This window comes from Eumetopias jubatus, unplaced genomic scaffold (genome assembly GCF_037043125.1).
Source record: "Eumetopias jubatus isolate StellerSeaLion01/CBP00866 unplaced genomic scaffold, mEumJub1_p1.0 scaffold_10, whole genome shotgun sequence".
NCBI lineage: Eukaryota > Metazoa > Chordata > Mammalia > Carnivora > Otariidae > Eumetopias > Eumetopias jubatus.
The window spans coordinates 47,748,994-47,763,364 of record NW_028274816.1 but is presented as its reverse complement, the minus strand read 5'-3'; the positions used below and the strand labels follow the sequence as shown (position 1 = coordinate 47,763,364).

The 14,371-nt window shown below is 57.0% G+C and overlaps 1 protein-coding gene across 1 annotated transcript; it reads right to left on the bottom strand.

The window, feature by feature from the left end:
- Nucleotides 1–2,449: 2,449 nt before the first annotated feature.
- MAG (myelin associated glycoprotein) lies at nucleotides 2,450–13,028 on the bottom strand. The gene is made up of 9 exons (XM_028123567.2): nucleotides 12,968–13,028; nucleotides 12,418–12,786; nucleotides 10,923–11,219; nucleotides 10,559–10,816; nucleotides 9,144–9,404; nucleotides 5,258–5,545; nucleotides 4,802–4,898; nucleotides 3,890–3,989; nucleotides 2,450–2,924 (listed from the first exon to the last, which is right to left on the bottom strand). The coding sequence occupies exons 1-9, from the start codon at nucleotides 13,011–13,013 to the stop codon at nucleotides 2,760–2,762; spliced, it is 1,881 nt and encodes a 626-aa protein (XP_027979368.1). The 5' UTR covers nucleotides 13,014–13,028; the 3' UTR covers nucleotides 2,450–2,759.
- Nucleotides 13,029–14,371: the final 1,343 nt, after the last annotated feature.

Sequence of the window (14,371 nt, the reverse complement as noted above, 5' to 3'; positions counted from 1 at the left end):
ATCCCTAGAGCCCAGCATAGAACTGGCACGTAGGAGGTGCTCAGTAAATGTGTGTTGATGGAACAGATGAATTCTGGGGGAGTCCAGGAGAGGAGTGGAGTGTGACATCCTGAATTTTGGTCCTACTTGTGTGTCATCAACTGAATGCTGGTCCCTCCTATGAGATGGGTCTTTGCATCAGATCACTTCATTTTTCCTGAACTTCAGAGTTTTACCTATAACTTTCAGGCCTTCTGTCCTGTCTGTGAACCTTTATTTCATACATCTCTTTAAATCAATTCACTTGATTGATTTTTTTTTTTTTAAGCTTAGCCTCCTCCTAAGCTTTTATTTAAAAAAAAAAAAAATCACCAGTTTGGTATGCTGGTGCCCTTTTTTTCTGATACGTGCTAAATGAAACATACATATTAGCGTAAAAGTTGCTCTCCCTTCCTCCTGGGATCAGCTGGCTCATCAGCGTGGTGCTCAGGTGGTGCTTTGGGCAGCACAGGGTTACTCCAGTCCCTCATTATTGACATTGCTGTGCTCTTCAGGGCGAAGTCCTTAGGGGCATTCCTCCCAGGCCAGACCTGCTGGAGCCAGGGTCTGTTGTCAGAGGACAGGTGTGTCAGGGCGGGGTCCCTATGCATGTGCCAGGGATCCGGTGGAGATGGCTCCCAGATCTGCTGTGAAGCCCCTACTAGCCTCTTCCCCATCCCCAACCATTCTCCGGCCTTGTTTTCAGCTCCTGGAATTTTGCCACATATGTTCCCACTTGGGGCCTTCATACACGGTGTCCCTGTGGGGCTTTCCTGTCAGTGGGATGCCTCCCCTGACCCCTGAGACCCCAAGACACACCTCCATTCTGCTCTCTAGAAGCCCCCCTTGCACTGGTCTCGGGAGCAGGTATCACAGGTTGCAGTCGGGCATTATGCATGAAGCCGTTGATTCAATGTCCTCCTCTCTACAAGACTGAGAGAGCCCCGCGAGGAAAGGGCTCAGGCAGGCCTCGGGGTTGGCCCCCTCCTAGCCCCACTACCAGCCTCAGCTCTGCCTTGCTCTTGCAAGGGGATTCCCAGTCCAGCCGAGGCGGCCTCATCGCCTTCCCTCCCAACGTGGTTTGGTTAGTCCTGCCTCTCAGTCTTGACTGTGGCCTCTGTAGTATCCTCTGCCTTCTTCAAAAATCAGCTCTGTTCAGGAGCTATACCCACACGTCAGCTCTATTCTTAGGGTTCCCTCAGCACCCTCGGGCCCGTGAGCTCCCGGTGCTTCTCACCAAGATGGCGGAGCGCACCGTGGTGAGAGCTCTGGGCTCTGGGCTCAAGTTGGGGCTGTGCAGTTACCAGCTGGGGGACCTCAAGGAAGTGATTTAACCTCTGTGCCTCAGCTCCTCTGGGTTTGCAAATGTCAATGCATCAGAATCACCTGGAGGGGCCCCACCCCAGAGTTTCTGGTTCCTGCAGCGTGGCGTGGGGACCTGAGAATCTTATCTTTTTTCTTTTCTTTCCTTTTCTTTTCTTTCTTTTCTTAAGATTTTATTTATTTATTTGAGAAAGAGCGCACACGAGCGAGGTGGAGGGTAGAGGAAGAGGGAGAAGCAGACTCCCCACTGAGCAGGGAGCCTGGTGTGGGGCTCGATTCCAGGACCCCGAGATCATGACCTGAGCCGAAGGCAGATGCTTAACCATCTGAGTCACCCAGGCACCCCGAGAATGTACCTTTCTAACAAGTTCCCAGGTGATGCGGATGCTGCTGGTGCGGGACCCCACTTCGAGAGCCATTGTCATACTAGTTAGGGAAGGTAAGTGGAGATTAATTAATGTAGATCAGGTAGAACCATGGGGCACATAGCAAGTGCTCAACAACTCTTAGTTATTAGTACCATTCGTACCGGAGAGTCTGGCCCTCTTCAAATTGCCAACGGGGGTTATGGAAAAAAAGAACTGAGTCCAGGGCCTGGCCACTCTGTTTCCTAGCTCTGGGACCCTAGGAAAATCACCTAGCTTCTCTGAGCCCCGGTGTTAATCTTCACAGCATTGTCCTGTCCCTTCCCAGGATGGCCTGAGCTTCCTGAAGGGGCTCCATACACAGCTGGTGCCTACTTAATGTTTCTTGAACGAAAAAAGTAAAGTTGGAAAGGCTGGAGCTGCAGAGTATGGCATGAATGTGAGGGATGGCGGTCAAAGCAACATAGGCTCACAAAACACCCCGACCTGCAGAGGACAGGAGGGGATGTGAGTGAGTGAAGGGGCCAGACTCAGCCCACAGCTGCCAGCTCAGAGTGGGGGCGGCTTCAGGGCGATGGCCTTGGGCTCGGGGCTAGAATTCCTGGGCCCTTGTCCCCACACAGGACCTTGCAGAGGGCAAGGAGGGGGGTGGCAGGCTCCCCTAGGATGGATCAGAAATCATCAGGATCTAGACAGGTACATGGCTTCATGGCCTTTATTTCAGTCCCTCTGTACAGGTCCTGGGGCTGGGTGTGGGGGCAGGAGACCAGGCAGGGGGTGGCAATAAATAACATGGATGGACAGATGGAGCTCCCCTCCGGACAGATGAGGTTAAAGGAGGTTAGAGAGGAGCCACAGGGTGGGGTGGGTGCTGGTAGGGCCGGGGGCAGCTGGGAAGGAGGGGAGGCCAGGCCCCCAAGACCTCACTGTCACCTGCCCCCTCCCTTTCCTGCCCCAGCCCCCACCACTCTGAGGAGCAAGGGAGCCCATAGCCAGTAGGGGCCAGTGAGGGTCCTGAGGGAGGGATGGCCACACAGGCTGCCCCCAGCTCCCTCACTTGACACGGATTTCAGCATACTCGGCCAGCTCCTCTGTCAGGGTGTAGCTGTCCTTGGTGGGTCGTTTTCCCAGGTCCGAGTGAGAATAGCTCAGGTCCAGCTCTGGGGGTTCCCCCCGAAGGCCCAGCAGCCTCCTCTCAGATCCCAGTCGCCTCTCACTCTACGAACAGAACCAGCCCATTAGAAGGGTCTTGTGCCACCCTTTTCAGGGGCAAAGCCTGCAGTTGCTTGCACCCCCACAGCTCCAGAGTTGAGTCCCAAAGCCCTGTCCGTGTAACCTCCTTTCTCAGGGCACGCCGGCGCAGCCTGGGGCCTTTGTCCTCGCTGGTGCCCCATGCACAACAGCCTCTTCCTTGCTCAGCCTGAGAGTCATCTACAAATTCAATGTGTCCAGGAAGCCCTCTTCAACATAGGAATTTGGGGGAGCACACGATTCAACCCATAGCATCTTTGCAGATTAAAGCCACCCGGTCAGGATCCCGGCCTTTCCAAATGTGTGTAAGTGCCTGGCTCTGGACGGCCTTCCCCTATGTTTGGGTCTGGGGTGGCTCCCCTCCTCAATCTGGGAGATCCTTCAGGGGTGCCTTCAGCTTTCCCGTCCTGTGTGCCACCCCGCCCCCACCCCTACAGGGGGCCTTTGGACACAGACACAGGACAGTGGCCACAGATAGAAGGGAGCAGCAACAGCACAGAATAGACAAGGCCAGGAGGGCCGGGCAGGGTCAGACTTAACCAGGGAACATCCTGGATGCCTGACGAGAACGCACACACATGCACGCCAACCCCGAGGCCCGACAAGGGCCCAGAGGTGGGCACACTGAGGCCCCTGGAACCTACCTCCTGGGGCGCTCATTCCAGGGTAGAGACCTCTCTGGACTATTGGAGAAGGAAATGCAGTCATAGACCCGGGTGGAGAGGATGGGGGCTGCCCTCCACTGAGTCCCTCAGCCCCCTTTGCAGCCTCAGCCTGAGCACCCCTCCCAGCCCTCTGCACCTCCTCCCTTTCCCTTCTGAAGGGGCCAGCCTCCCGTCTGCCCCTTGGCCTTCCAGGCCCTCCCAGGCCCCCCGGGTCCTTGGCACCCAGTTTCTCCAGCTAGTCTGGAACCACAGGCCTCTGGCCCTCACCTCATACTTCTCTGGCGCCCCAGAGATGCGGAAGTCGCTGCTGAACAGGACCGGGGGGTTGTCCCCCGCCGAGAAGCTGGGGCTCTCTGTCACGTTCTTTCTGCAGAGTAGGATGTGTCAGCTCCAGCAGGAGTCCCAGGCCTTCCTCTCCGCTCCCTTTCTGCACCCCATCTACTGTAGGAGTTTGGCTCAAGGGACTCCAGGGCTGTTCCCACCCATCTCTCTAAGACGGGGTAGATGGCCTCTTCAAAATGACCAGGCTCTTCCTGTCCCCCACTGCCCATCCCTCCATCTAGTCCCTGGTCTCTGCCACTTTTGGGGAACCCAGCCTGGCTTCTTGGGGTTCTTTCCACGTGCTCTGGCTCTGTCAGCCCCTCTTGCTGCCAGGATGTGGAGCAGAAAGATGAATTCGTTTTCAGGGCAGCTGATGTGTGTGTGCCACAAGGGGGAAAAATAGTAGAGGTGTGGTAGGTGGCTGTGGTTTGGGGCTGGGGAGTATGTTTGTTGCCGGGGATGGTGTGGGTGTGTGTGTGTGTGTGTGTAATGACCTGGGCCCTGGAACCGACTGTGACCGACCCTGTGGCTACGAGCCAGGGGTAGCTGGCTTTCCCGCATTGCACCGCAGCGTGTGCAGGAGGGTTCCTAGAGGCCAGGAGGCTATGGCCACAGAACGTGGAGACAAGGTGGCCAACAGGGGAAAGTGCTGGGCCCGGCCACAGGCCCACCCTTACATGTTAGCAGGAGCCTCTCTCCTCCATGCAGCCAAACATCCACAGAGCAGAATCGCCCTCCCACACACATGCAGGTTGCCCTCCCTCACCCACCCGCTGCCTCTAACTGACCTCCCTGCCTCCCCAGCCCTGGGAGACTCCCTGCCCCCCCCCCCCCGACGAGCCCTGACAGGCCACTCACTTTCTGCGTGTCTGGGTAATGTAGCAGACGATGGCAATTAGGATGGCAAAGGCTACCACGGCTCCCACGGGGCCGATCTTGGCCCACATCAGGCGGTCTGAGGACAGAAGACCCAGGCACCCTCAGGAATGCTGGTGGTAGTGAGGACACCCCGGGGTCTTGGGAGACGGGCTGGGGCAGAGGTGATGGTGAAAACATTTCCATAGCTGGCATGGCCTTGCACTGCCTGACTGGCCTGGAGTGCTTAGTGGCCAGAGCGTCCAGGCAAACATTAAAGCGCAGGCAACCCAGGGCAGCCTCTCCTTACCAACTGGAAAGGGCATCTTTACTGCTTGATCCACCTGCGTCGCCTGACCCGTGCTTGGTGGCTGATGCTCAGCCTCGGGGAGGGAAGCCTGGATGCAAGAGAAGCCCCCTCCACCCCCGTGGCTCCCAGCCCCCGATCACAGCACTCACGGGCTCCCTGGAAGGGCAGCTCCAGGCTCTTGGTGCCGTAGAGGTTGTGGGCTGTGCAGATGACCCGGGGCGGGGCCTGGGCCTGGCCCCGCAGCGTGAGGATGCTGGTGAGCAGGAGGCCGCTGCGCTCCGAGTACACGAACTCCCGTTCCGTCTCATTCACGGTCACGTTGCGTGAGGGCAGCTCGAAGGCCACGGACGGCTCCGGGTTGGATTTCACCACGCACAGGCACTGCACTGTGTCCCGGGCTGCTGCGCAGTGGGACTCCAGGAGGATCAAGGGGGCAACTGCACGGGCAAGAAGAACCAGGACTCAGGGGACTGGCGCCAACTGGAGGCTGAGCCTCAGGGGACTCCTTGGCGGAGCAGGTGGTAGCTCTCTCAGAGATGAGCTGCATTTCCCCCTTTGCACTATCTCTGGTTCTATTCAGATGACATCTCTTTCTCTGAACACTCACGGAAATCGCACCTCGCTTCACCAACCATTCGCTCCCCGTCTCGCTTGGGTTTTGCTCCCAGCACTTACCCTACCCATGTGAGATACCCATACGGCTGGGCCCTTGCCTCCGTCAAGGCAGGCTCTCGCTCAGCCTCCACTCTGTCCCCACGCTTAGAACTCGCCTTTCACATAGCGGAGCTCTGCGAAGACTGATATGGGCTATTGAGTCCTGCCGGCTCCCCTCACTGGCCACCTGCAGATGCCCCTGCTGACTCCCTCGAGCCCCCTTGCACCCTGACTGTCCCCCCTTCATGGGATCCTCCACTGCCGCTGGCACCAACCCCCGCCCTCCACCCAAGATCATTGTGTTGAGCTCTCCTTTGCTGCCATTTGTATTACAAAAATGCTACTGGCCTGGTCTTTGTGGGGTTTTTTTGTTTGTTCCTTTCATTTTCTAAAATATGATATAGTAGAACATCGAATGTTGTTTTTAAAACTAGACTCTCTTTCCCTCCTGAAGAATCCAGCACCAGAGTCTGCTCTCTCTAGACTGAGCCCTGGTTCTCAGTTCTGACCAGAACCCTACTTACACACGGCCAAAGGACTCCTTGGGCCATCTACCCCCACTTACTTTCAATTTCCGGCAAAAAAAAAAAAAAAAAAAGAATATGCAGGTAACAGTGACGAGCCAGGGAGTCACGTGGCCAGATTCGACCTCGAGATGGTTCCAACTGGAACCTCAATTTGTACTTGCGTCTAAATTTAGTAAATTAAAAATATATAGCCCGAAATCTGTTCAGGCAAACATGCACTAGGCTTGTTGTAGTGTTAGTGAATTAACACCCCACAGAGTAAGTGAATAATGACAAGCCCGAACCAACAGCTGTGAACATATTTTTTAGAAACCCTTTCATTCAAGACTGCACCCCTACTGCTCTGGTGAGATCGTCCGCCCTCGACCCCTTGCCGCCACCCTGCCTGCATGTGCTTAGTATCTCCGCAGCTTTGCAGGTGGCCTGGGAGACCTGGGGAACTGACCCTTTACAAACCCCCAGTCCCACAAAGAATGGGGAGTTTGGGGTGGGACAGCTTTGGCTTGAAGTCCAGCTCTGTCATTTACTGGCCCCGATCAGGCCATTAGGCTTCCCTGGGCCTCCAAGGTGGAGTTTTCATCTGTGCAAACAGGAGTATTGGTCCTTTCTCGCAAGGGCCTTATGGGAACTCTGAAGCTAGGCTCACCAAGTGTGATATAGAGGCTTAACATTCCTCCCAAGGATTCAGGATGAGATAAATGAAACCATTCCAGCAGGGGGAGCACGTGAGCAAAGCCTTGGCCGCAGGCACTCAGGACCGGCACCGAGCCTGGAGTCCAAGGGAGAGATTAGTGGGAAATTATTTACGGAGCACAGAGGACAGGTCAGGTGCTGTGGGTGCTCAGCATAACGTCCAGACTCTTCACAACCTTCTCTGGGGTAAGCTATGGTTATCATATACCCATTTGTCAGTGGAGAGGCTCAGCAAAAGTGAAGTCGCTTGTCTGGGATCATGCAACAAGATGGAAGACAGAGTGGGGATTCTGACCCAGGGCAGTTCAGCTCTGTCTGGTGCTGGACATCAGCTCACACTTCAGTTTCCTTCTCTTAAACTGGGGTGAAGAACAGTCCCTCACAGTCATGTTGTGGCGAAACCAAACTAGGTCAGGATGCGCCAAGGGCTCAGACTAGTCCCCTGCGCACGAGCACTCAGTAGAGGTGAGTACCTTGCTGCATGTCCCTCGCCAAGCTGGGCCCTGGCTCAGCGATGGTTCAGCGAGTAAGAAGGAAGCCCCACACTAGGGGCACCTGCCGTTGTCAGCGAGGGGACACAGACTTCAGGGACAGAGAGGAGCCTGAGGGATGCCGTGCCCAGCAGCCTGAGGCCGGGATGATGATGATGCATATCTGCCTCAAAGGATGACCACACAGGCTCCGCAGAAGAACACCTGCAGAGCTCGGGGTCCTGCCTGGAGCCGACCATGAACGACCTTTGGCTGCACAGGAGAGCCTGTGACTGCCCATGGACGTGAGACGCTGCGGTGTGTGTGCTCGGGGGCTTCCATCCGATTCTCAGGGGACTCTCTGACCCTCTGTCTTAAGAGGCCACTGGCTTGGGGTGTGACAGGGAAAAGGTGTGTAGCAGAAGGAGGAAGCTGGGCCCAGGAGGGCGAGGATGGAGAAAGCAGAACGCCCCCCAACTCATGATCACCATGGGTACTGCGAGCAAGCAGAGGCTGGGAGGGAATGTGCCCCAAGGCGAAAGGTTAGCACAGCATGCATGACCCCCCCCCTTTGCCTTGCAAGGTGGCACTCCAGAAATAGTCTGTACCTACCACATAGTGATTATTACCACATCCAAAGTACTGAGTACAGGTGGTGCTCAATACTGTCTGGGGACAGTATTGTAGGTGGAGTAATGGAGGCGGGGGAGTGGTAAAGTATGGAGACTAGTGCCAGAGGCCGGGCGGGAGCTGAAGAGGAGGCAGAGGAGATGGCAACATGGAGGTGACATTCCAAAGGGAGTTGCTGCAGGAGAGGGAATGGAAACCGCGAGCTGGGAGCTACAGCCCCCCGCCCGGGCTGGGGTCGAGATGGGGGTGGGGGTGTTGGCGGTGTCATCCGGTGGGGAGGTCGGGACAGGTGCTGGTTGCCAGCGGAAGGATGAGCTTCATTTCCAAGACTTCCAGGCTTTCTATGTGCATCCATCCCACTGATCTGGCTATACTGCATCTGTTAGTAAGCTTGGTGCCCTCTTGGTCCTCTCCCCCACGTCGCCCAGAGTCACCCTGCCCTTGGCACAGACCAACTGCTTGATCAATGTATTCTGAGGTAATAACATAGGATGAGGTCAGCCATGGCAGTACAGAACAGTGGAGCCAGACTGTTCTGGATTTGAACTGTTCTCTAGCTGTGTGACCTTGGGTAAATGGCATAACCTCTCTGGGCCTCAGTTTGCTTCTCGGGAAACTGGAGACAGTAATAGAACCTCCCTCCTGGGAATGTCATGTGGATCAATTGAGTGGATCCCCGTACAAAGCTTCCAGCAATGCCTGGTACATAGCAATGCAACTCAAGGGTTAGATGTCGTGGTTATTGGTGAATGCAAAGGGGTCAGAGGCCACAGGACCCAGAAATCTCCTTGGTCAAAAGCACACCCCAGGATGTGGGAACACAGTACTCTCAGGTGGGACTCCCAATTTCTTGCTGTGGATTCAGCTTCCCTCCCTTGCTCATTCTCATCTGCTGGTGCAAAGCTGACCCTTGGTTGGGATGAATGAATGCTTCCCAGTAACCCAGGTGCCCCCACTGAACCATCCACTGAGATAGGGAATGTGGAAGGAGATCAAGTCTAGCTGGCTCTCAGCAGGACAATGGGAGAGGAGCGGGGTGGGGTGGGGTGGGGGGTACTCACATTCCACGGATAGGTTGAAGGTGGTGGCCCTCTGGCCATACTGGTTCTCAGCCACACACCAATACTCTCCGTCATCCTCGGGAGTGACGGCAGGCAACTCAAGCTGCAGCTCGCTCTCGTAGATGACCGTGGCCAGAATCTGCTTCTCCTTGAAGATGGTGAGAATAGGATCCGGGTTGCTCTGTGTGGAGCACAAGATGGAGACCATCTCCCCCTCCACGGCCACCATTGTCCCGTTCACCATCGGCTTCCGGGGTGCATCTGGGGGGGGCAGGACAGGGGGCGCCAATGGTCAGAAGCCAAGGGTGCCTCTTCTGCCAGCCAACTCCCACCCCCAATGTGACCCCATATACCCCAATCTGAGCACACCGGCTCCGGATGGTTCAGGTAACCCCTGTCTGGCTATCCTGTTTACAAGAACAGGAGCTCTGCAGTCAGAGCGCTTGTGCTCAAATCCCAGCTCTACCCCTTCCCAGCTGGGTGTGGACCCATGTCCTAACCCCTCGGTGCCTCATTTCTCATATCTGGAAAGTGAGCTTAATTATAGTCCCAACCGCACAGGAGCCACTGAGAACCTAAGGGACAGGCGCTGTTTTAGCCTGAACAAAGTAAGATGAAGATTCCCAACCACCTGAGTGGACACTGTGTTAGTAAATAAATGTAGTTGGCAAGATGGGGATAAGGGCTTTGTAGAAAAGGAAACCTGGTGATGGGAAATCAGGGTAGTTGGAATGTTAACTAGGATGGTGAGGAAAGGCTTCCCTGAGAAGAGAAGAGGTGGGTCGGGGCCAGCCGTGGGGATGTCCGGGGGAAGCGTATTTGTGGAAAGCTCTCGGAAACTGCTGAGTAAATGTTGGCCGCAGTTCTCATTATTATTATCCACAGCCCTGGGCATTTTGCCTCAATAAATATTTGTGAATGAATGAATGACCTCTCCTTGGTTCCTAACAAAGAACCTTATCTGACCAGCTCGTCGCCCCCCCTCCCGGGGACTCCAGAATGTACACAGGGCGCAAGGGGCTGGGTGAAGTCTGGGGTCCCTTCGTCCCTCCCCCTACAGCTGCACTGGGGCTCATTGGGAAATGCGGATTTCCAGGGCCCAGATCTACTCCTAGACCAGCCAAGGCTGGTCTGGAGGAGACGGAGTTTCACCGGCTCCCCTGGGTGGCAGGGACCCATCTGTCTTCGCACCTCGTTCGGGGGATGAGAGTGGTGCGCAGTAGGTGTTCATCAGATACTTGTGGGACGCAGGAAGGAACGCCTTGACCCGCAGCCCTCCGCTCCACCGTGGCCTCCACCTCGTTTGTGGCCTGGGTGGCCCGCCCCCCGCCCAGCTCCGCCAGCTCCCTGGCTCCGCCGCCTGTCTCCCCTCCTCTGTCCGCCTGGGGCCGGTGCGGAGCGCGGGCGCCACTCACACATGACGCTGAGCCCCACGGTGCGGTTGTCCTGGCCGTAGGCGTTCTCTGCCAGGCAGGCGTAGACGCCGTCCTCCGCGGGGGTCACCTCTTCCAGATCCAAGAACAGGCTCTCGGCCACGGCCTCCCGGAGCACCGTGCCGTCCCGCATCCAGGTCAGCAGCGGCAGCGGGTTGCTGTCCGCCCCGCAGAGCAGGCTGACGTGCGAGCCCTCGATGGCTTCCACCGAGGCGTTCATCTCCACGATCACGGGGGGGTCTGAGGTCCGCGACACAAGGAGGGGGGTGGGGGTCAGCGGGCTGGGACCGCAGACCCCGCCCCCGGCCCCGACCCCGCCCCCACCTCGCCCCGCCCCCAGGCTCACACTTGACGTCCAGGCTGGCGTAGCCCTCGAACTGCAGGGTGGTGTTGGGGAAGGAGGCCTGGCAGCCCAGCCGGTGGCCGTTGGCCTCCCTAGTGGGCACGAAGTGTAGCAGCGACACCTGCACCCAGGTGCCCTCGTCCTCGCGCAGCCGACCCAGCACGGAGGGCTCCCCCAGCCCTTCGTGGCCCAGCCAGCTGAGCTCCGGGCGCAGCTCTGGGCAGTTGTCAGGCACCATGCAGCTCACCTCCACTTCCGAGCCTACCACCACCTCCGGGGGGACCACGATGTTGGGAGTGTCTAGATGAGAGGGGGGAGCAGGAGGGTTGAGGAAGCATTCTTGGCTCCTGGTCCCCTCCCCATCCTTGCATACAGAATTCCCTACAACCTTCTCTCCTCCTGGTTACCCTTCACCCAGAGGCCCTCCACCATCCGACCTCAGATGTGTAATAATGAAAATAACAATAGAATGGGCTGAGTACTTTACAGTGTTTCCCTTGCCGGTCCTTCCCGCCATGCCAGAAGGTGGGTAATGTTATTTTGCTCATGTTTTAGATGAAGAAACTGAGACCACAGCTCATGTGGAGTAAAACTGAGCTTCAAACTCTGTCACTCCGGCTTCATCATCTGTGCTCTGGATACTGCACTGTAACCCTTAAGAAACTTCTTTCCCCTGTCTGCTTTGGTTTATTTTCCACGTGTGTGTGTGTGTGTGTGTGTGTGTGTGTGGTATGCCCTGGAGATAAATGTCTAGCTGTGCCATTGGGGTCTCTTTCTGCATCGGGGCTGTAATCTGGCTCATTTGGACTCCGTGCTGATGGGGAACCCGAATCTAGGGGCTCCATGCTATGGGGCCTCTCAGGAATTAGGCGCCATGCCCCTCTCTGATAGCCAAATCTGGCCCAGAACTGCGTGTTATTTGGCCTAAACTTAGGATTTGTTTTTAAAAATCTGAATCAGCAGCCTATGTTTAGGAATTAGGAGATTACACAGAAAAAGACACAGTTCTGGTTTCTCTTAAAAATTCAGGCTGTCTGAGAGCAGTATCTCCACATTCTCCACCAGCACTGGTTACCCAGCACCAGGCATTGCTCTGAACACTCCACAAGGATTCACTCCTTGAACTGTAAGTGCTATTCTTATCCCCATCTTACAGAAGAGGAAAACAAGGCCCAGAGACGTTAAGTAACATGCCCACAGTCACCCAGCTAACTCAGGGATCCTGAGGCCTTACCCCTAACCCCTGGGCCCCACTGCTTTTCTTCCAGTTATTTCTAGAAGAGGAAGAGCCCTCGTTTTTCCTCCTGTTTGGGGCCCTGCTTTGCCTATTTCTGTCATCTGCCTGGTCCGTGAGGGCATGGGAGTTTGCACCCCCCAGCCAGACTGAGAAACCCCTGGCCCGGCCATCCCAGACCTCCCTGGAAAGGCTCCGGGGAGGACTTGGCGCCCCCACCCAAACCCCCCACCCACTGCATGCGCGCGCCCTCTGGGGACTCACTGATGATATCCAGGACACTGTGCTCCGAGAAGGTGTACTGGTTGTAGCCCCCTAGGTCCCCGCGGAAGTAGTACTTGCCACCCAGCTCGGGGCTGAGGCTGCTGAGCAGGAGGGTGCAGTTACGCAGGCCCAGGTCCCCCAGGAGGCGGCTGCGGCCCTGAAAGCTCTCGTGCACGACTTGGGTTCGAGACTTGAAGACCACCGGGGGATAGTTTTTCGGGTAGGGGCTGTTGAAGTACCAGACGCCATGCACCACGGCTGGCCGCAGCTCATCGGGGAAGTCGAAGCGGCAGGGGATGGAGACGCACGTGCCCTCGAAGGCGGAGATGGAGGAGGGCATCCAGGCACCCCAGTGACCCCCTCGAGAGGCTGTGGGCAAGCAGGACCGCTGAGGGGAGGGGCATGTCCTTCCCCGATCACCACGCCCCCCCAACACACACACTCCCATCACCTTCCACCGTGCCCCTGGGGGCTGCAGGGACCCACAGAAACAGCCCCAGCCCACTCGGGGGCCAAGGCGCCAGGATCCCCCCGCACCCCTAGCCCTTACCTGAAATCATAATCCAAAACAGAGGCAGTGTCGTGAGGAATATCATTTTGTCCAGCAAGTGAGTGACAGCTGGAGAGGGGAGAGGAGAGCACTAAAGGCCAGGGAAGAGGTGAAGGGGGCCTCTGGTAAGGCTTCCGAAGGGGCCTGTTCAGAGGCTGGCTGCTGCCGGTATCATTATTGGGAATTACAAACATTTCTAATGCATTGACCATGCATCAGGCCCCAGTACTTGACTCCACTGTATTAATTCATTTGGTCTCCTTGAGGTAGGGGCAGTTAGAACCCACATGTTATAGCTGCAGTCCAGAGTGATTAAGTAATTTGCCCCAGGCCACACAGCTCATCGCCAGTCTGCCTAGCTCCGCATCTGCAGGCTTAACCACCAGAATGCCCTGTCTCTACATCGTAGTGACATGCTGATAATTATCTTCATCACCATCGTGCCCCTGGGCGTTTCCAGAAAGTAAGGACAGAGCCAGGGCTGGACCCGCCGCAAGAAGCAGGGGAAGCCAGAGGGAAAGAGAAGTTGGAACCCTGCCCCTCACCTCAGTCTCCCTGAGTTGGGAATGCCTTCGGGTCTCACTTGAAGCTGTCAGCCAGCCAACCTGGAATGAGAGCCAGACAGGTGCAGCGCCGGCCGCCCTCTCTCCGTGTCCGCTCTGAGTGGTGGCCCGCTGTAGGGCTGCCCACGTGGTCTCCGCTGCCCGGGGATGCTTGGGACCCTCCCACACAGCCTGGAAGCTACTCTGCAGTCACAGCCTGCCCGCCCCGAGCCGTGATGGCGAAGAACTTTGGGGAGGAAAGGGGAACCGCGGAGCATTGGGGTGGGGTGGGGGGAGGTATGGTGAGTGGGGTGAGGGAGCAGATGTCCCACGGCTGAGGCCTGGGGGTGGCGGGCAGGGACCCAGCCCATCAATGACTGGGTTTCACAGCATCAGCATTCCCAACATGCCGCGGGAATTCCTGCCGCCCTCTCCCACCCCACAGACAGCCCCTGCTGTCCCCACCCTCAACAGAGCCCAGGGCCCGGGACAAAAGAGCCCTGTTCCCTCAGGGTGAGGGTGCCTCAGCCTGGGGGGCTTCTCAGGGTAGGTGGGATGAAAGAAGAGTCGGGCGCTCTTGGCTGGGCCCGGAGTGGGGCCAGGAAGGAGCCCGGGGTTGGGAGTTCGTGAGTCCCTGGCACCCGGCTGCTCTGTGGGTCGCGTCAGAGTCGAAGCCAGGGTTTCAAGTGGCTGACTTCCCTGGCCTTGGCCGCCCTCTTCCCACGGACACGGGCGCATGCAGTCAGACACATGCAAATGCTGGTCTGAAATGTGACAGATCTAGACCCAACCAGAAGGAACAGGCTCACACAATAGCGATGCAGGCGCACACCTGGGCAGGGCAGCGAGCCCCCTGCACCTG

Coding starts and splice junctions, on each gene's coding strand:
- MAG (XM_028123567.2), bottom strand. CDS start 13,013: ATGATATTCCTCACGACACTGCCTCTGTTTTGGATTATGATTTCAG. Junction 11,220..12,417: donor CAGTGTCCTGGATATCATCA/GTGAGTCCCCAG, acceptor CCTCTCATCTAG/ACACTCCCAACATCGTGGTC. Junction 9,405..10,558: donor CGTGGGGCTCAGCGTCATGT/GTGAGTGGCGCC, acceptor TGCCCCCCCCAG/ATGCACCCCGGAAGCCGATG.